Source organism: Diadema setosum, chromosome 4, assembly GCF_964275005.1.
Source record: "Diadema setosum chromosome 4, eeDiaSeto1, whole genome shotgun sequence".
Classification (NCBI taxonomy): Eukaryota; Metazoa; Echinodermata; class Echinoidea; order Diadematoida; family Diadematidae; genus Diadema; species Diadema setosum.
The window spans coordinates 16378309-16399414 of NC_092688.1; the positions used below are offsets into that span (position 1 = coordinate 16378309).

General features: G+C 40.0%; 2 protein-coding genes across 2 annotated transcripts in view; both read left to right on the forward strand.

The window, feature by feature from the left end:
- The window catches only part of LOC140226949 (paxillin-like), a 119958-nt gene that overhangs the window by 2219 nt on the left and 96633 nt on the right, over positions 1-21106 (forward strand). The gene's annotated exons all lie outside the window — the stretch shown is intronic.
- LOC140227030 (uncharacterized) lies at positions 15692-16682 on the forward strand. Its single transcript, XM_072307462.1, has 2 exons — positions 15692-16418; positions 16585-16682. Exons 1-2 carry the CDS (start codon positions 15692-15694, stop codon positions 16680-16682), a joined length of 825 nt encoding a protein of 274 aa, XP_072163563.1.

A 21106-nucleotide genomic window follows, 5' to 3' on the forward strand; every position in this document is an offset into this window, starting at 1 on the left:
CTTTTGCCAATGCTTTCTCACAGTCTCTGCAGCACAGAGAGTTCAGCACTACTGTTTGTGAGAGGATATTTTCTTCTGTCATCACAGCTCAACGTCCCAGGTCCACTACTCCTTTAAAGGGATGGTACAGTTTCAGTTGAAATAGGGAATGAGGTTTCCAATTTTTTTTTTAATGATGATTTTTTGAGATGAGAAACATTTTATGGAATAAAAAAAGGACCATATTTAAAGGAATTGAAAGTTTATTCGATGAAAATTGGTTTTGAAGTGGCTGAGATATCCAAAACAAAGTGACCCTAATAACAGGCGGGACCCACCTTTTATTAGGAGTACTTTGTTTTTACTGTTTTTGGATATCTCAGCCATTTCAAAACTGATTTTCATCAAATGAACTTTGAATTCATCTTAGAATTGTATGCTTTCTAACTTTCTCTAACTGGTTTCTAAGTGTCTAGCAAAAAGTTAAGAGTGAAATTTTTCACCTCAACCAATACTATGCTATCCCTTTTAATCAGAGAAAATATAAAAAGAGAGACAGAGAAGTAGATAAAGAGGGAGAGAAAGAAAGAGGGGGTATGAGTGAGAAATGGGGGATGAGGAAAGGGGAGGGGTTGTTGGGGGAAAAGAGGGGAGATGGGGGAAAAGATATGGCAGGAGGGATTTGTCGCTCCGATCCTTTCGGGTCTTCCCAGCCGACTCAAAGATTATTAACCATTTTCGCTTTGCACTGTGGGCTTCTGGACAAGCCAAACAAGATGTTTAAGATGCTCCTAAAAATAGAATCACTGCTCCCAGTCTACAGTAATAGTAACAGAACACATTGTCATCCAGTCATACCCATAGGGTGACATGTTTCTATGACGGGGGTTGTACAGAGGCAGTGGTTTGAATGTGTCTAATCATTTTAATGCATTTTGTATGCTTAACGGCCACATTAAAAACACTTTCTGTGGTAGTAGTATCATAATGTACACTTGAAAATGAATCCACTCACATTTCTAGTGTGATCCAATCATAGAAGCAACAACAACAATAAAAAGAAATGATAATAAAAACAATAATTTTTTTCAAATCCTGAGCTCCATTTTGTGAAACAAGTTCCTTTGTGCAGTGTGTTATTAAACCAAGACAACCTTTCGGCATCAGCATGATCAACTACCGATACTCATCAATATTTCAGTCCTTGCTCTGTGTCTGTTCCCCACGCTAACGGTAGCGCATGCAGTAATCGCAAATCCCTCTAGAAGCTGGTGCTGTTTAGTACTCAGAGATCTGTAGAGTGTGATGTGCAAGCTTTTCATTGAATGCAAAGGGCTTAGGATTAGGATTATGTTTGAGAATAGGACATGGATTAGAAATCAAGGCATGTGTATGTGCAAGGTCACATTTGCCCTCATTGCAGAGCCCCCCCCCCCCCTCCCCCTCTCCATCATAGATTCAACCCTTCTAAGTTTTCATGCCAAAGCATTTATGAGTAAGTCAGTCCTTGCATGATGTAGCAAACAGCACTAAGAAGGACTTGCAATACTGCAGCCATATACTGCTCATGCTCAGCATTGAGGTGTACATTCTATCAGATTATAAATCAACAGTGAGAAATACCTAGTTCCATTTTGTGACTGCCTTGTTAAATTACTGTCAGAGAAATGAAGAACAAGTACACAGATAGGTCTACAATGTACGTTGTACATGCACTTTTTGAATCAGGTAAAGTGCTAATAAACAGAAAACCTCAAGTCCTTTTATGAAATGTTGATTATTTACATTCACACTATATCGATCATTCATCTGATATGTGTACCTGGTAGATTAAAAGGCTGACTGGTAATCAAATTCTATGAGATTTAGATCAAGAGCTTACATATGAATGAATACTGATGTCATTATGGACAAGCCTCATTTCAAAATAAAACAAAAACAAATGAACAAATGAACAAAAGCACACACTTCAGCATTTAAATCTTTAATTCTTTCTTCTTCTTTTTTTTTTCTTTTTTAGATATGGGATATCCTAATGGGAATTTGACTGTTTTGATAGTTCAAAGTAATTCAGTGAACAGTCTTTCACCACAGAAGTTTTTTCAATATATATACAGATAAGGGATTTGTGTAGGATATAAACATGCCAAAGAAATATTTTGCTATTTTCAGAATCAGAAGTTATGTCCATTATCAAGTAGGTACTGGTGATTTAGCGAATACAGCAGAAGAGGGAGAAATTGAAGTTTGTGAGAGTTCTGGCATGTAGCCCGCATGTGTAGCGGTGGTTAGTCATTTATGGGTCAGAGCAAGGGCAGTGGGTGGCTGACACGTTCAAGGTCATTGTTCCACCTTTGAAAGGAAAAAAAAATTGGTGAGGCGGTTGTCACCCCAATGATCATCGCCTTTGGAGGATTCTGAAGAGAGAGAAAGAGGAAAAAAAAGTGCATCAAAAGGCCAAGTGAGATTCCTTGGGGAAAAGGGGGGGGATTTTGCTTCCTTTCTCCTGTACCCCGTTTTCACCTTCCCCTCTTCTTTTTTAGTCCTCCTGTGTGCTGTGTTATCAATGGTTTCCTGCTTTCTACCAAGGGAGAAAGGTGGGGGGGGGGGGAGGAGGGGGAGGGGATAAACTCATGTTTGTGTATGCTGGCATGTCTAGACATTCAGACTAGGTGCAGACTTGAGGTTGGGACTGCATATACCTGATCGTTAGTTGGTCTATACACATAACCCGCTGTGTACCAAACAATGGTTGAACAAAGAGAGGTACAATGTACAAGTTTAAAAGCCATGCATGATAGCAGGCAATGGAGCCTACAGGCAACCAGAATTGGCGTTCAGTACAAAATAGGCTGTATAACTATGTATAAATGTCTTCCCTGGAAAGGTTACAATGAGTGACAAACTCATGAATTTCTGAAGTGCTTTATTTACATTTGTCCTCTGTGGCTATTCGTACGACCATATCAATAAATAAGTGGTGCTGGGGCTTTATGTACAATTGTAGGCCTATATTTGATACCGGACTATAGAATAATGTCCTAGATGAAATAGATAAGTGGTGCTGGGGCTTTATGTACAATTGTAGGCCTATATTTGATACCGGACTATAGAATAATGTCCTAGATCAGAGTGAAGTGTACTTCACAAGATTTTTTCATTTTTGCAAAGATTGCTAGTCGCGTGTTATTCATGAATTTAACAACGTGCGAAAATATCAACTCTGTTCTGAGCATGGATGCAACGTGCACGGTCACAAATTTAACCACTTGCAAAATTGTGAGGAAGTCCTGTTTCATGTAAAATAAGACTTGCTAAATGTATTTTTAGTAGTTAAGCAGGTTATAGAAGAGCCTCATCATCTGCAATGATAAATATGACGCATTTAAAGAAATGATGACAGCAACAACAATAGGATTACCATTCAGTCGATTCCCATACATAATGGCCATGATACAACTCTAATATGACAAATTATGTCATATTTGTGCCAACGGGGATTACACTTGAAATTCCAGGGCTGTCATGGTATCCCATTATTAAACTCTCCCATCTTGTTGCTTTTTTTTTTATAGCTTTCTGTAGACCCAGATTCACAATACACAGAGCATGATAGGGTGCTATGAGTTTCAAAAGAAACTTTGAATATTGAAATTTAACACATTATCCATGTGAATGTAGGCATCATTGATCAAGTCCAAGCCCCAGGCATTAATTTTGAGAGAACTGAAAGAGGCAACTCAAAGGCAATGAATCTCCAGAAAAGTTTAGAGCAAGAAAATGATCAAAGAAAGAAATGAGGGTTACGAATGATATGACCTGAAACCAATGAATCGTTGGAGAATTTTAGAGCAAGAACAGGCGCGGTGGAGCACCCCAATTATCTCGCAGAAATCCATCGGCAGCCGAGCCTCATTTGCATAAAGTAAACAACATGTACTCGCGTAGTTGAGAAAAAGTAAACAACTTCTCAAGCTAATAACAATTTCAGGAAACCTATTTTCGGATTAAAATTGAGTAGTTTGAATTTGAAAACATGTCCGAATATGCACATATAACATATTAAAGGATTTGACAATGATAAAATGTGAAATTTTAGCGAAAACCTGGCGAGCAAAATTACCAAAAATATGCCTCGAAAATCATCCTAAAATTCACGAAGTGTGATTGCGGAACAAAAGCGCCATTCAAACAAAGTACACCGAAATTTATTTATCTGCTTGCATTTTAAATTTCATACCATAATATTCCCGGCCATGGTTGTGTCGGAAAAAAACAGAAGGTGATGTCAAAAATGACACGAACGCAAAGCGTACAGGTCGGTCCCATGTATAATTAATCGCGTCACTGTGGCGTTGCATGTCACAGCACACACAACGCATTGCTGCATGCAGCGTGCGCGGCAGCAGCTCAGCAATCACCGCCGTGCGACACTCAGCAAAATTGACTGCGTCACATGCAAACCAACAATGAGCACGAAATCCTGAATCTCACGTACCACGCATGCCCAATATTACGGGAAAAGAAATGACGTCATTTTCAATTGTTTCGCCGACTACAATTTTCTATTCCAAACCCTGTAGAAACAAGTTGATTTCTCAAAAAGTACAGGTGGTACAAAGCGAAAACTTTCACCATATATGGATTGAGGCCTGATGAACTTATGTTGCCAGTTTCGGACACATTGGAGCCCGGCCATAGTCCAGTCGGAAAAAAACAGAGAGCATGTTTTGCGAGAGGTGATTTTCAAAACGCTTTAATATCTCAAGTTCTGGTGCAGCAAATTTCATAATTTTTTCATCAAAAGGAAGGTTTTTAAAAACTTAGATAGTGTGGGAAGTTTGAGTTTACTAGCGGCACGCATAGCGGCACAAGGAGAAGGTAAAGATTTGACTTTTTCATGCACACAGTTTCGGGCAGCCGTGGATGCCTGTTGGAAATTCAAATAGAACGGGGCGATAATGAGATGCAAATTGGGGTGCTCCACCGCGCCTGAGAAGAAATGAAATGAGGATTATGAATGAGAGATGTAGACATTAATGCCAAGCTAGAACTGCTAAGACTTGTTGGGGGGGGGGGGGAGGGGGTGGAATACTGATTGGCAGAAAACAGACATATATTCCAAACATCATATTGTAAACTCTGAACCTGTTTACACCAATATCTGCAAAGGACTGCAACAGACAGTGTATGCGATCTGTAAAGGCATTATTTACCATTTGCAGATGTAACAAAAACCCAGTTTAGTGCTTCAAGTGTAGTTCTAAGATGTGAGTTAGGGATATAAACAACCAATGTAAAAATGTTAATCAGTATAATTAATGTTAAGTATTGTTAAATATACAAAATGTAAACAGTAGTTTATGATAAAATTGTTTCTAGAAAAAAACTGTCTGAAGTCATGATTTATTGAGAAAAATAGTCACATCTCCTTTATATATTGTAGGCTTTATTGCAAATTTTTTATATGGTAGGATGTTTTGTGATACAGCTGACCTACATATGCATCATATGTGCTTACTCAAATATCTTTCAAATCGCTGCTCCCAATGATAAACAGTACCTTTAATAAACGAATGGATTTTCTCCTCAGATGCAGTTGTCTTGCATCAGCAAAAAAAAAAAAAAAAAAAAAAAAAGCATGATGGTTCATATTTGATTGCAGCATGCAGGGTTCTGGTTGAGGCAGTGGTTGTTGAGGGACGAGGACGTCACTGAGGTGAATTTTTCATGAGATTACCGGATGCGGCACACTTTTGAACACATCATTTTAATAGTGTGGGGTACAAACGTTGTATACTGTTACAGAAGGAACAGAAAAATGCAGAACAACTGATGGTCTAAAGGGTTGTGCTATAAATACCTTTCTACAGATGTGGGAATCTCAGAAGTGTTATGCAAATGTATCTGGTTTGTATGAATGTATAAATGCCTCTTACACCCCCAAATTGTGAGCTTAAATTCTGAATTAGCCTGTATCTGCAAGCACACATTTCTTTTGAATGGATATGAAATTTAATGAAATTTAGTGAAACTTATCTGTTGCTCTTCCCCAAATTGTTTCTAGATTTGCAGTCAAACAAACATGGACACGTACAACATTGTACAGTTTGAAAGTGTTGCGCGGTGATCAGAAAGGCAGCTTGTGACACGCACACAATTGTAGACCCTCTGTTCGCAATCAAATGCTGGGTTTCATTTCATTGCGAAAGGAAATGATCTTGTTCCAAAAACAACTGTGTTATTGCAAAACTTGTACCCCCGGTGGGCGGGACAGCTACCATGTAGTCTTTTCCTGATGCCTGTGCACAGCCATTTTTAGTTCTACTCACTCTTTATGTACACCTCAACGTAATACAGTTGTAATTCACATTCTCTGCACTGTCAGCTACAATGCACTTGAAAAGAATGGAAGAGAGGACTTTTTCATCCACAGATACAGTACTTGTATATAATATGAGCTGGGAGGTGGAAAGAGAACTTCACTGATATGAGTGAAGAGTGGAACCCCCCTTCTGGCTTTGCCCCTCATTTCCTCAAGATACATGTAAAGTACATTGAACTCAGCAATGTGCTGTTACATATCTTATTTTTTTCTCTACTCGCTGCAGTACAGTAGTTGCACAGTATTTTGCAAACCTATCTTTGTGCCTTGAAGAGTTTGTTTGGTTGTGGATCAACAGAGAATTTACAAATTTGTAATTATACAAATGTACATATGTGTAAACTTGGTGGCTTTCCAATGATAGTATGATAGATGCATAATACATATGTGCATTATATACCATATTGTATAGTGTACAACTTTCATATATGTGTATACATATGTACGTATTTAAGGTCTCTCTGTCTGTTTGTGTTTGTATGTGAGTATGCAACTGTTCATACTTTTTATGTCAATGCTTGTCTTTTTACTACCAGAAATGAAATTTCTGAGTCATTAAGCAGGGATTGAGCCATGACCATTAATGCAACTGTGTGTTTGGTAGTAAATGAGGTATCAATTCAACCGTCACGAGCCTCAAGGGAGTTTCAGAGAATGCAATGCCAATTTCCCTGTTTTTTGAAGGGCACACAATATACAGGGGCGGATCCAGGAATTCTGTAAGGGGGGGGGGGGGGGCGCAACTAATATTTGTGGTGGCACTTTCGGGTTTCATTTCATTTCTTTCTTTTTATTTTTTTTTGTTTTTAACGAAAAATAAAGGGGGGGGGGCGTGCGCCGGTTTGCGCCCCCCCTCTGGATCCGCCGCTGATATATATCGTTTTTGCACAAGGTTTCTCTTGATGATTATAGATATTTATCTTAGTTATCCTGGATATGGAAATGGTCTGTTATTCTTTAGTTCCCGGTCACTTTTTGGAAAATACAGGTTTACCAACACATACAGTGTAGTTAAAGTACATCGTGCTGCACTCATGCCAAAGTACAATGTTGTATGAAAGGTATGCTGTTTGTTGAATATAGAGAGTTGTAGAGCTCTCCTTCAAAATGCAGATTTTGCTATACAGTATAATTGCGTACATGTGTGTAGTTTTACAGCTGGTGATCGGCTTAATAATTTTGCAATACCGGTCAACAATGAACTAGCAAACAGTGTACAATAAGGAAGTGATGCTTCAAATACATGTACAATGTTCTTGAATACATTGTAGCTCTGCAGATGTTACGTGTAGTTGACTTAGGTTTAATGGAAGATTTTCCAGTGGAGATTCTTCTAGAGTTTAGGAGCCACTGAGTAGGATGCAAGGGGTGCCATGAAACTGATGGAAAGGGGGACATACAATGTAGCTGAGTTAAAGCCACTGTTTACCATTGGGAGCAGTGATTTAATGATAAATAAAGAAGGTTTGAATTATCACACTTGATACATAGGAATAATTAAGTTGTATGATAAAACATCCTACCATATAAAAATTTTGCAATTATATTTAAGTCACAAATATAAGGAAGTATCACTCATTTTCTCAGTAAACCATAACTGTAGACAGTTTATTCTAGAAACAATTTAAATAAACTATTGTTCACATTTTGTATATTTAACAATACTTAACATTGATTATACTGATTCACATTTTTACATTGGTTGTTGCTATCCTTAACTCACATTTTAGAACTATTTCGAAGCACTAAAGCTGTGTTGTGTTGTTTTTTTTCCATTTGCAAATGGTAAGTAGCTTTAAGTTACAACCACATAATGGAAGGTTTTGCAGAAGGGTACATTCAACAAGGAGATCACATGTACAGTAGAAATGGGGGCAATGTCCTGATACTGACAAAAGTACATTCTCTGAATAAAAAATCTGTGACCCACTTACAGTATAACAGGAGGAAGCTAGTCTTTTTTTTTTTAATTCTTACACCTCTAAATAAAAAAATCTGTGACCCACTTATAACAGGAGTAAGCTATATGTTTTTTTTTTTTTTATTCTTACACAAGATTTCAGTTTATTGGTTTTATGAGCAATCCTGCTTTCTCAGAATTTTTACTCGGGTTTACTATAAAAAAAATATTTTAAAAAAAAGGAAAATTTCCGGTGGCCTAATGGCATTTGTCATTGTCCTTCATGCCCACGTATTAGGTTTGCATGCATGATGAATATAAGCTGGTAAACAATCATTAAGTATATGTTTTGAAAGCCAGTGGGCGCAACAAATATTGCTTAGAGATGTGCAGTACAGTTCCATGACATTTGCTCCTGCAACAGTTGCTCCCATGAAATATCTACAACATGAAGGCAAACACAAAACCTACAGTGTGTATGTACCCACAAACATAACCCTAACCCTAACCCTAATCCTAATCCTAATCCTAATCCTTGTATATGAAACTAAACCTAGAAACTCCATCACAACCCTATCCCTTACCCTAAGTTCTTGGAGAAAATAAGACCGGAGCATTTATCGCAGGAGCAAATGTCGTGTCACCATGCAGTACATAGACGATAGATATGAAAATAAATGTATACAACAACATACAAAGTTACATCTCAATACCTACTTAACAATACAGCAACAGAGAGGGGACAGTGCAATGTGCAAGTTACAAGTGCTTAACTGTCTTTCAGAGTTTCAATAGGTCTCAATTGATTGATTTCCACTTAAGCCCAAGCATGACATCACTTGATATTGAGGGTTGATTAATCAGCTTGGCTCTTTTGAATTGAATGATCTGTGCAAATGTACTGTAGCCATGAAATTCCTTACGTGTGAGTAATGCCAGGAATTAATGACTGTATGTACACATGTGCTGCACCTTTTGCTGTGTGTTGAAATACACATATGCATTGTAAAGTGTTCGAGTCAGTTGCTTTGCGTAGTCTTAAATGAAAATGTAACACTTGTCCATACATGTACAACTGTATGAGGAAATTTGGCTGTATGCCTGCATGGAACTACATGTACAGCAGTGGTTGATTACATTTTGTATTTTAAAGCATGCAGTCTCTCCCAGTCCCCAGATACTGTAAGAAGTGTACACGTAGGTCTTTGACAATGTACAGTGTACACTTCTCACAGTTACTGCAATATGTGTACAGGTGGTAAGTTACAAACACTGTTCAATCCAATTAAGTATCGCTTTGTCTATTTTAAGCGTAACAACAAGTTTTAAGCCTTGTACAATGTAAAAGCCCACAGAACGTACCCCTCCCCCCCCCCAAAAAAAAGTTCATGATTCTGTACAGTATGTTTATGTTATTAAGTTCCACATGTACTATGTTGGCATTACAAAGTTCGCTGTTTTGGGACCTGAATTGCACAGACGCATTACCACTATAAATAAAGAATATTTTGTCTGTGCCATCATGACATCATGAATTATCAAAAGGCAGGCTGCTCTCCTCGCAGGCAGATGAAAGAAGCAGTATATAGTCAACCTCCCATTATAGGAGCTTGCACATGTTATACGAGGTTGATATGTGATGCACTCGGTGCAATTAGCCATTGTGTGAGTGTACTCATGCCTTGGAACTTTTGTTACCTTGTTTACTGCTGACGCAAAATGACTACTCAGCCTACCTATGAAAAAACAGAATGAGAAAAGAAAGGAAAAAGAAAAAGAGACCTAGAAAAAAGGGGCATGATTTGAGAACCAAGTAGTCCTACCCAAGCATCGGTAGGACACACAAGACCTCTCCAGAGACGATGAATAATTTGCATGGCTGGTGTTGAAAGACATCCCGCGACTGAAATAGCTGCTGTGTGCAAATGTCGACATACATTGTAGTGTTTTGTCTTCTGTTTGTTCGTCACCTTTTCTAGTGCTGAATGCCCTGTTCTCGATGCTAGACGATGTGTTCTAAGGCTCCACAGTATTCTGTTCACTTGTTTCCCAGAAGTTGAGTGCTGATGTAATATTTTAACTAATGTCATGTGCACCTTTTCAAGCTGCACTGGCATGTGAATATCCAACTATCTAATGAGAAAAACTTAGATATTTTATACTTTTGTAACAAGATTGTTAACCTCAGTGAATAGGAAAACTGCAGTTTGGGGGTTCCCTGATCTGCAATCCTCACAAATCTTGCATCTTCCACTTTGATAGGACTCTTTGAATTTATGTCAACTGTGCTGTGAAGTAATGGTTTGTAGAAGTCTTTCATTTCTAAGACTTCAGTAGTACCACTTTGAAACCTTATTAACATTGGCAAAGGAAGTATGCTGAGATGTCTAGTCCCAACTTGACAGACAGAGTTTATGTCAGTTAGGGTAACAGATGTCTATTGAAAACAAGAGAAAAGGGTGTTTTACATATGTGTGATAATCTATCATATTCTGTGTGCTTACATGTATACACTGTGTAAGGGTAGTTATGCAGAGGTTGAATTTGATAAATCATCTCATTCATCGTGCTTTTTTTGTTTTGTTTAGGAGAGGCTCTTTATTTGTGAATTGGACAAAGAATATTGAATGAACTTTTGAGAGGAGAGATACAGAGATACATACTAGTGAACCCTTGAGTGCTGCATTTATTAGGCCTACACAATTGTACAATATAATTTTACAAGTTCATTTAATTATTATAAAATGCATTTAATACTGGGCTACATGTATACATGTACATACAGTTGAACCTCTCATATCCGGACAAGTCGGGACCGGGGCTCATCCGGATAAGGGATTTGGCCGGATATGGGAGACTCGATGCTTTATACATGTACATATACATACACATGTACTGATGTAGCCTATTGTAGTACCACATGTAGTAATATTTGTATACCGCAACCTTTTCATTGTTACACTCAGTAACAGACCCCAAAATAGAGGTTCGTGTTTGCAAGAATGAAATCATTTTCTTTTATAAATTCTTGGGATGATTTACCTAAATAATTATTAAGAAATGTATCACGTAATTCATATGTGTTTGTGTAGGAGTTCTCAAGGAGTTGGGAATCCCCCTTTCCTCCCGTAATTCTTCAAAAAAGATAAAAAAATCACGGCGAGATTGCGTCCGGATAATAGAGAGATCCGGATAAAGGGAGGCCGGATAATAGAGGTTCAACTGTATATGTTAATGATTAGGAAAGAAACTCCACTCAGACAGTGTGCACATATCAAGTATTTTCAGTTTTCATTCCTGACTTGTGGCATTACAGCTATAGAAAGGGAAGCCACAATGACAACAAAGGAATGAATTAGCAGTTTTGTCTTTCCCTAGTTAAGTATTCACTACTTTATATACTCAACCACATCCTTGTTTACATTATTTTTAGTTTCTTTTTGGTATATGTTTACAAATATGCATACTACAACTGAAGTGAATAGTAGTCCACCAAAACAGCCGCTTGTAGAGGGTAGTAATAGTGGGTTCACTGCTGCAAATCCGAAAATGGAAATCGTACAAACAAGCCAATAGACAAATATCCAAAGCATCTAATATTATCCAAGTACACAATGTTTGCAATAACCACTCCCACCTTCAACTATCTGTAGCAGACCACAACTTAGGGAAAGCTCCGCCTCCCCCGTGCCGGAAACTGAAAAAAGCAGAAGGTGCTGGTAATTACAGACTACTACTGTACCGCACCATAACTGCGACAACATTAGATAAGATATGTCATACAATTTGTGACTCCATTATACTATAATGTTTAGGTATGTGTAGAGTTAATGTTTGACTCACCTGCAGTGTTGTGTATCACACCTCAAAGATTTCTTGATGATGTCTGAGCAGAGTCCGTACTTTAGAGCGCATGTGGTGCCAAAATCTGTGAGTGGCATGCTAGGTAAGAGTGATGTTGGAAAATTCTATAAGTTAAGACTTTAGAACCTGGTATTATCTCATAGAGGCTGGTAAAAACTTTTGATTTTTAATGTACACATGTATTCAATTTGATGCTGCGCATTTGTGTTTTTATTTCATAGTTGTTGTTGCTAGACCATGTACACACATTCCTTGAAAGTACACACCATACAAGTGTATTTGCATACACGTGAGTTCCAGTGTGAACTGAAGTGATTTACAAATGTAGAAAGAAAAAAAAAAAACCACAAACAGTGTGTGTATTGATTCATTCATCCAGTTGCATAAAATTGTTTACAAATGTACTTTGCTTGCGTTTATGTCTGTTTGTACACGTATGGTACTGTACGTGTGTGTATTTGATATTCAAAAGGCAAGGAAATTTTTAGGAGATGGATATTGTACATTATGTGGCTGAATAACAAAAAGTTGCAAATGTACAAGTTGTTACAAGTACTTGTACTGTTAGCACCTTTGTAATGCATCAGAGAGCATTCTCCATCACAGAAATAGGTTCAGATTTGCTCTTTCTTTCTTTCTTTCTTTCTTTCTTTCTTTTTGTCCCCGCCGAACGAGTTCGAGCAGGGGACTATGAAACGGGCTCCGTACGCGTGTGTGTCCGTGTGTCCGTCCGTCCGTCCGTCCGTCCGTGCGTCCGTCCGTCCGTGCGTCCGTGTGTGCGTCCGTGTGTGATCAAAATGTTCAATTTGCTACTTCTCTGTCATTTATGAGCCAATTTTGATTCTGTTTGCTTTATATGATAGCACTACATGGGAACTTTAAAACTTCTACACAGAATTTCAGTTGTGACCTTTGACCTTGACCTTTGACCTATATTGTACATTTTGCTACAAAATGCTACTCCTTCGCCATTTCTAACCCGATTTTGATTCCGTTTGCTTTATGTGATGGCACTAGGTGAGGGCTTCAAAACTTCTACACAGAATTTTGACCTTTGACTTCTTTGACCTTTCAACTTGATTTTTGACCTATATTGTACATTTTGCTACAAAATGCTACTCCTTCGCCATTTTTAACCCGATTTCGATTCCGTTTGCTTTATATGATGGCACTAGTTGAGGGCTTCAAAACTTCTACACAGAATTTTGACCTTTGACTTCTTTGACCTTTGACCTTGATTTTTGACCTATATTGTGCATTTTGCTACAAAATGCTGCTCCTTCGCCATTTCTAACCCGATTTCAATTCCGTTTGCTTTATGTGATAGCACTAGGTGAGGGCTTCAAAACTTCTACACAGAATTTTGACCTTTGTCTTCTTTGACCTTTGACCTTGATTTTTGACCTATATTGTACACTGGCTACAAAATGCCACTCCTTCGCCATTTCTAACCCAATTTCGATTCCATTTGCTTTATGTAATGGCACTACGTGAGGGCTTCAAAATTGACTTCTTTGACCTTTGACCTTGATTTTTTACCTATATTGCACATTTTGTTACAAAATGCTACTTCCTGCGGGGACATATATTACGCACCGCGTAATTTCTACTTTTCCTTGTTTTGTTTTTTTTTTGGTGCTTTTTCTTTGAGTTTAGGGAGCAGAAAGTCTGCTGTGAGGCCCCAAAAGGCCCACAAAAACTCTGGAAGTTTACTCTGCCAGGCAGGGGTTCAACAGTGTTAAGCCCTCCAGCCTCCTCCCCTTCGCCCACATCCCTGATTCAGCAAGCCTCGAAAAAACACTGGCAAGAAAAAGTCCTGAAGTATTCGGTACAGGATGACATTCACAGTTGTGAAGAACATCCCTTTTTGTGGGAGTGCAATGCTTTCCTGATTGCTTTTTATGCCTCCGCCACGAAGTGGTGCCGGAGGCATTATGTTTTCGGGTTGTCCGTCCGTCCGTACGTCCGTACGTCTGTACGTACGTCCGTACGTACTGTAATGTATATTTAGGATATTTTGGGGATAACTTCCTGTTCATTAACAACTCAACTTAAATTCCCTTGCTTTTGTATACTCACCTCAGAATATAACACCAAGATTATTTACTATTAATTTCCTGTCATTAATTACCCTTGTTTGATGTTTACATCAAGGAGTCATTTAATCACCCTTGTAACAACCCTTCTTTGTCCCTGGTTTAAATACCCAAAGATTATATACACACACCTTGTGAACTACCAGACTCTTTGTCTGCCCCTTATCTTATAATACTTCCTCCTCCACAAAAGAATCCCCCTCCTTTAATTGGTCAAACATCACCCCTTAGGACAACCCCTTTGGTCACTCTTTTTAGTTACCCCTTTTTGATTGGTTGTTTTACCAAAATTCTCACCCATCACCCATTGAACATTTCCAAGTTTGGTGTTCTTTCCAAGCCCCCAAGAGAGATCATATTTCGACATCAGAGAGTCAACCTCTACTTGATATTGCTCTCTCTCTCTCCTGCATCTTGATACTTCTATATTTTACTCTGACGTACATACTCGCCATTTTAACTTGTCATTGAACTTCATCATGATATTTCTGAACGATTGTGAATAAACACTTTGCATCAATGAAACGTACCAAAACTGTACCTGAGCTCCCTCATTTCTGCTTCACAATAACATTCCAAATGTAACACCACCCGTTACATTACATGGTGGAGAACCTTATATCGATCCTATATCGGAATACCTCATCATTACAACTCGACATCGCTTTTGGAAGGAGACTTTCACCAGACCATGCAGGCCGAGCATTAACAGGAGGACTGTGGCAGCATGCGACCTGAAAATTGTTGAAATGTGACTATAACAGATTTTTTTCGTCGACTTCGAAACTGCACTGCTGACGAATCAATCCAATCATGGACTTCAACAATTATTTAGACAACGAACTTTGTGGTGACATGGCCTTTGCAAATGACGACTGATTGGCGACCGACTTGGATGACGACGCAACGAGGTCTACGACGACCACGACCTGAGGGACGTACGAGCAGGACCCATGACTGGTGTTGACGCGGATGCAGCTCCAGGGAAAATTCTTCAAAAATGGACGCTTTGCTGAATAATGACTGACACATTTCGACAACGATAGGACTACCAGACGGATTCAGGACCAGACACTTACAGTGTAAACACTAATAACATTTTCAAGGATAATTGACTCTTAACTTGGAGGACTGATAGTTTGATTGCTTATTGTGATTATTTTCTTGTTTTTTGGAATACTATACTATGCAATCATTTTGGATATTGGAGACTTGGTTGAACCCTTTCACATTGGGTAAGTGGAACTTTGATTGTTATTACTGTCCCAGTGTGAGAGATATTTGAGAGTATGTTGATTTTGATTAGTGCTTACTGAGTTTGCATTATTTTATTTTGACTGGTTATTTGTATTTAATCTTCATGTGTTTCCTTATGATTTTTTCATACTCGCATTTGTTTGACTGTTATTACTGATCTTTGACTTTGATATTTGATTAGATAGGCTTTGTGTTACTCAATATTACACCATGACCAATCACAGTACCAATACCACCATGACCACCAGTAGGACCCTCCGACAGACCGACTTTTTACCGACTAAATTTTCTGGCAGCCGACTAGATTACAATGACTGTACTGCCCATATTTTGACCTTTGAAGACTATTTAGACGCCCATGACATTGACTCGGACAATGCTGGCAACTTGACGACTATACTTAAGACTTTCAAGCGGACATTAGAGGGACAGGCCAGACTCTGGATAGACAAATTGACTTTCACTACTTATGACGACCTAAAGACAGCTTTCACTAGGCGATTTAGCCCCGCCAAATCGACTTTTGCTAGGGTTACTGACTTTAACACCATGACTATGACTGATGGAGAGAGTGTCGAAACTTTTCTCCAACGACTCAGACAGACTGCCTCCTACATAGACTATGGGGAGAGGCAAATAAAGGACCGTTTACTTGCTGCACTGACCCCCGACTGTCGCGCCGCCATTCTTATGGCATCGCCGACATCAACGACCACCCCTGACGAGATAGCCGCGAAAGCGCAGCTTTTCATAGATCTTAGGACTGACACTACCCCGACAAAAGAGGTGACATTCGCAACCCAAGACGATGTCGACCTCCTAAGTGAGGAAATTTCCTCCCTTAGATTTAAAACCGAACAGAAAGACTCCCGAGGACGAAGACGAAATCGACATTCCCAACACAATGACTCTGACCGCAGTACCAGCCGCAGCGCTAGTAGGACTCGACATAGGGATGACCACAGCAGACATGAACGTAGTTTAAGTAGGGACCGACATCATTCTGACTACAGACGTAGTTTAAGTAGAGACAGACGACATGACAGTAGAGAGAGACATCCTAGACGGCGCTCTCCTTCTCGTGATCGTTATCGGTCACAAAGCCGAGGACGCGACCAGCGGTTTCGACCTCGATTCGCTGGCAAGTGTGACTATTGTCACATTCCTGGCCATTTTTGGAGGGATTGTCGGCATAGGTTGAGAGACATTGAACGCGACAGACGACCCCAATATTACGGACCACCCCCACCCCACAGACAACAATACAACGACTATAACCGACATCATCATCGACAACAACAACAACAACATCTACAATACACAGGACAGTACTTCGACACACATCCCCAGGGTTTTCATTAAGGGAGGAAAATAGAAGCGCTCTCTATTCCACCTCCCAAAGTGAACACCCCAGGCCTAGGGACGGACAAAATCTCAAATCGACATACTTAGGGACAGAGGACGTAGACCTGCAACTGACTAGTAATAACTTTGTTAAGGGACGAATTGACAGTGGTAAGCACATTTTCATTCTTTTTGACAGTGGTGCTACCAAGACATTGATTTCTGACCGCTATGTTAAATCAACTCCACACCTTTCCAACCTAAAGAGGCAGAGCGTGACTCCTACTCGATTTAAACTAGGGAACGGGCAGTTCCTTGAAGCGCAAACCGCGATTAAATTCAGAGTCACAATTCAAGGTTACAAATTCGAAATTTCTGCTTTAGTCGTTGAAAACCTTGTTGGTGTTGATTTGATATTAGGCAATAACACACTTTCGGACGTAGACGGGACTTTGACTTTCAGGGACCATAGGTTCAAAATCAAACGGCGTAGGATACCATTTTCCCCTACATCAAAGGTGAAGATCGAACCATTTGGGTCCAGACTCATGACACTACAGGGACATACACCTGCCCACTTACGTAACTCTGACGTCATACTGACTTCCAATGACTACCTCAGTAGGCACTGCCCATCAACAATGGTGGTAAAACTAACAAAAGGTGCGACTCAAATCATTGTGACTAATACTACTGACAGACCTCTACATTTCTCTAAGGGTAGGGCGATTGCCTTTCTCGACACTACTAACCCCGTACGTGTGACTGAGCCCCTCCCAGTAGATAACATAACTATGACCTTGACTGACAACACACATGCACTTTACTCCACTCAGCTTGACACCGCAGGCAGTAACCTTGACAACCAGACTAGACAAGCAAACCTTGACAAATACCCCCACCTTGATCCCAGTGACCCCATTGCTAACATGACTGAAGACCAAATCATTAGAGCCCATATTGACTTAAAGGATAGTGTGCTTTCTCCCTCTGAAAAGAATGAGTTGATACAGATCCTTAAAGACAACAGACCCGCATTCTCCCTCTATGGTGAGCTATCTAGTTGCCCAAACTTTGAAGTAGACATACACTTGACCAATGACGAACCATTTTTCATTCGACCATACTTTGCTACTGAACCTGACAAACGACAAATCGAAAAGGAACTGACCAAACTCGTGAAACTTGGTATACTTGAGGTTGGACATCAGGCATACACCTCGCCTGTGTTACTCATTGCCAAGAAAGACAAGACTGAAAAACGAGTAGTGACCGACTTTCGTTACCTGAACTCTAGAATTAGACGTATCAACCATCCCTTTCCCCTACTGACTGAAACCCTTAAACGCATCGGACATGCTAAGACTAAAGTAATGAGTGTCATCGACCTCAAATCTGCCTTTCACTGCATTCCCCTCTCTAAACAAGCACAACAGTATACCGGCATTGCCTCCTATCATGGAGGAAAGCACTATTACTATAAACGACTTGCCCAAGGACTTAACATTTCACCCGGACTATTCCAAGCAAAAATCGACAACATTCTAGGCACCATTCCCAACTCCCGCAATTTCTGCATTGCTCACCATGATGACATAATCCTATTTAGCCCTGACAAGACATCCCACAAACTCCACCTGACCAAAGTATTACAGGCCCTCTCTGACAATGGACTTAAAATCTCTCCTAAGAAATGTAAACTCTTCACCAATGACGTAGACTACATGGGACATAGGATAACTATTAACTCGGACGGTGAGGCTTGTTTTCGACCACTGAACAATAGATGCGCCTCTATACACAACATGACTCGACCCAAGACACCCAGACAAGTTAGACGGTTAATTGGTGCTGTCAATTATGTTGCAGGATTCTTCCCCAAAATACAGTCTATTTTGAAGCCACTGCACCAGCTTACCCGAAAGAGTAAGAAATTCAAATGGACTGACGAACATGAACGCGCCTTTAACAAAATCAAAGACCTCATGACCAAACCCCCTATACTACACATGCCTACGAATACCGGACGATTCACACTTTACAGTGACACATCACGGACTGCGACTGGATCTTACTTGACTCAAATCATCAACGGACATGAAAGAGTTATAGGCTATTACTCTAAAGTTCTCCCTGACGCTTGCCAGAGGTATAGTGTAACAGAACTAGAATTGTTTGGCCTTTTGATAAACATAACTGCTTTCAAACACTTGTTGCGTGGCTGTGAATTCAATGCATTTGTTGATCACAGCTCAATTGTTCAGATATTAAAGTCAAAAGATGAACCATCCACCACCCGCCTTCAGAAACTAATCTTGAAATTATCAGAGTACTCCTTTAAGATTGCATACAAGAAGGGTACCGAACTTGTCTTAGCAGATTTTCTGTCTCGCATACCAAGCGACAAACATGCCGAAATAGATCATGTAGTGCCCATTTCATTTAGTTTAGTTGATAATCATGACCTAGATCATCTTAATCCTATACAACCTGCCGAGCGTCCAGTGACACGCGCCTTTGCTAAAAAGATGGGTATTTCTGTTCCCAATCTTTATCCTGACAAACCCAAAACTAACAACCACAACAATATTGATACTGACACCGCCCCACCCCCTGAACCAATCATCACACCTGCACCCAATAACAATACCCCACATTCGCATGAACCGGCCAATCAGAGATCAGCATTAGACACACCCCCTGACCTGCCCCCAACTACGACACACTTTGCCCCACATGACCATAACAGACCCAACACACAGAACCCAACACCTAAAGCTCCGAAGCGAACAGAACCTAGACTGGTGGACAAACAAAATGAGTCACCGTGTACACAAACATACAGGGATGTGCCCCCAGACTTGTTTACAGCCCCTAAGCCACTGATCTCAAATGTTGAGCAGATTGTTGCTCCACATATACCCAAACAACATGACATAGACAAAGTACTAGACTTGATAAAGAGAAAAATCATCCGTGACTACAACCTGCCCATTGACATACGAAGACTTAAGACAGAACAAGAGACATCTCCATTTTTCAAACCGATCTATGACTTTCTAGCCCATGACATATTACCCAGTGACAAAAAGGCAGCGAAAACAATTCAGCTGAAAGCTGAGCAATACATCCTATGTGATGGTGTATTATTCCGCCTTTTCTTTGACAAGACTGACGACTTTAAACTACAACTTGCTGTACCAGAATCACTGACTGATGTTATCATTTCACAATACCATGACAACCTACTTAGCAACCACCAAGGAACAATGCGCACTTACTTGACAATACGACGTAATTACTATATGCCACAGATGTTTGACAGGGTACAAAACTATGTCAAAGCTTGCCTGAGATGCCAACAGTTCCGTGGCAAACCAGACAAGTTACGCCCATTTCACACTCACGTACCTGACTCCTATCGACCCTTTGACAGAATAAGCCTTGACTTTAAGACCATGCCTACCTCGGCAACTGGTTTTAGACATTTGATGGTCATTTGTGACGAGATAACCCGCTTTGTTATTTGTGCCCCACTTCGCACTCTCGATGCCGAAACAATTTGTGAGGCATTGATACAAAAGGTTATCTGCATTTTCGGACCCCCTTCCTGCCTTGTGACTGACGCAGCAGCCGCTCTCACAGGCAAACTACTGACTACACTGTGTACCGCCCTGAACATTGATAGGAAAGTGATTAGTGTTGCAAACCACGGCAGCTTACAAGTTGAACGCCACATTCGAACACTCTCTGACTTCCTCAAGGTGAACTTGAACCAATTTGGAACAGATTGGGTTCGGTTTATTCCCACTACTTGCTATGCCTACAACTCATTCTCTTCCCCTCATCTAGGTGACCACTGCCCTTACCAACTTGTATTTGGACGAGACCCCCCAACCATGACTAACTTGACCTTCAACCCAATGTCTGGTCTGACCCAGACTTATGACGAATATGTTTCCCATCTCAAACGGAAATTTGACCAGATCTCTCACACGATGCTTTCGCTCCAAAGGAGAACTCAAGACAAGCAGAATGTCGCCATTACAAATAAACTACGGCAAACTCCTATTTATTCAGTAGGCCAGCTAGTCTATTTGTACAAGCCAACTTCTTCCTCCCTCACTGCAAACTCGAGAAAGATTGCAGCTGCTTGGGTCGGACCTTTAGTTGTGCATGAAGTGCTCGATAGAACCCACTTCATTCTCTCCACTCTCAAAGGTGAAATTCTGCGAGATATCTTTAACTACAACAGGTTGAAACCCTGTTTCATGAAAGCAT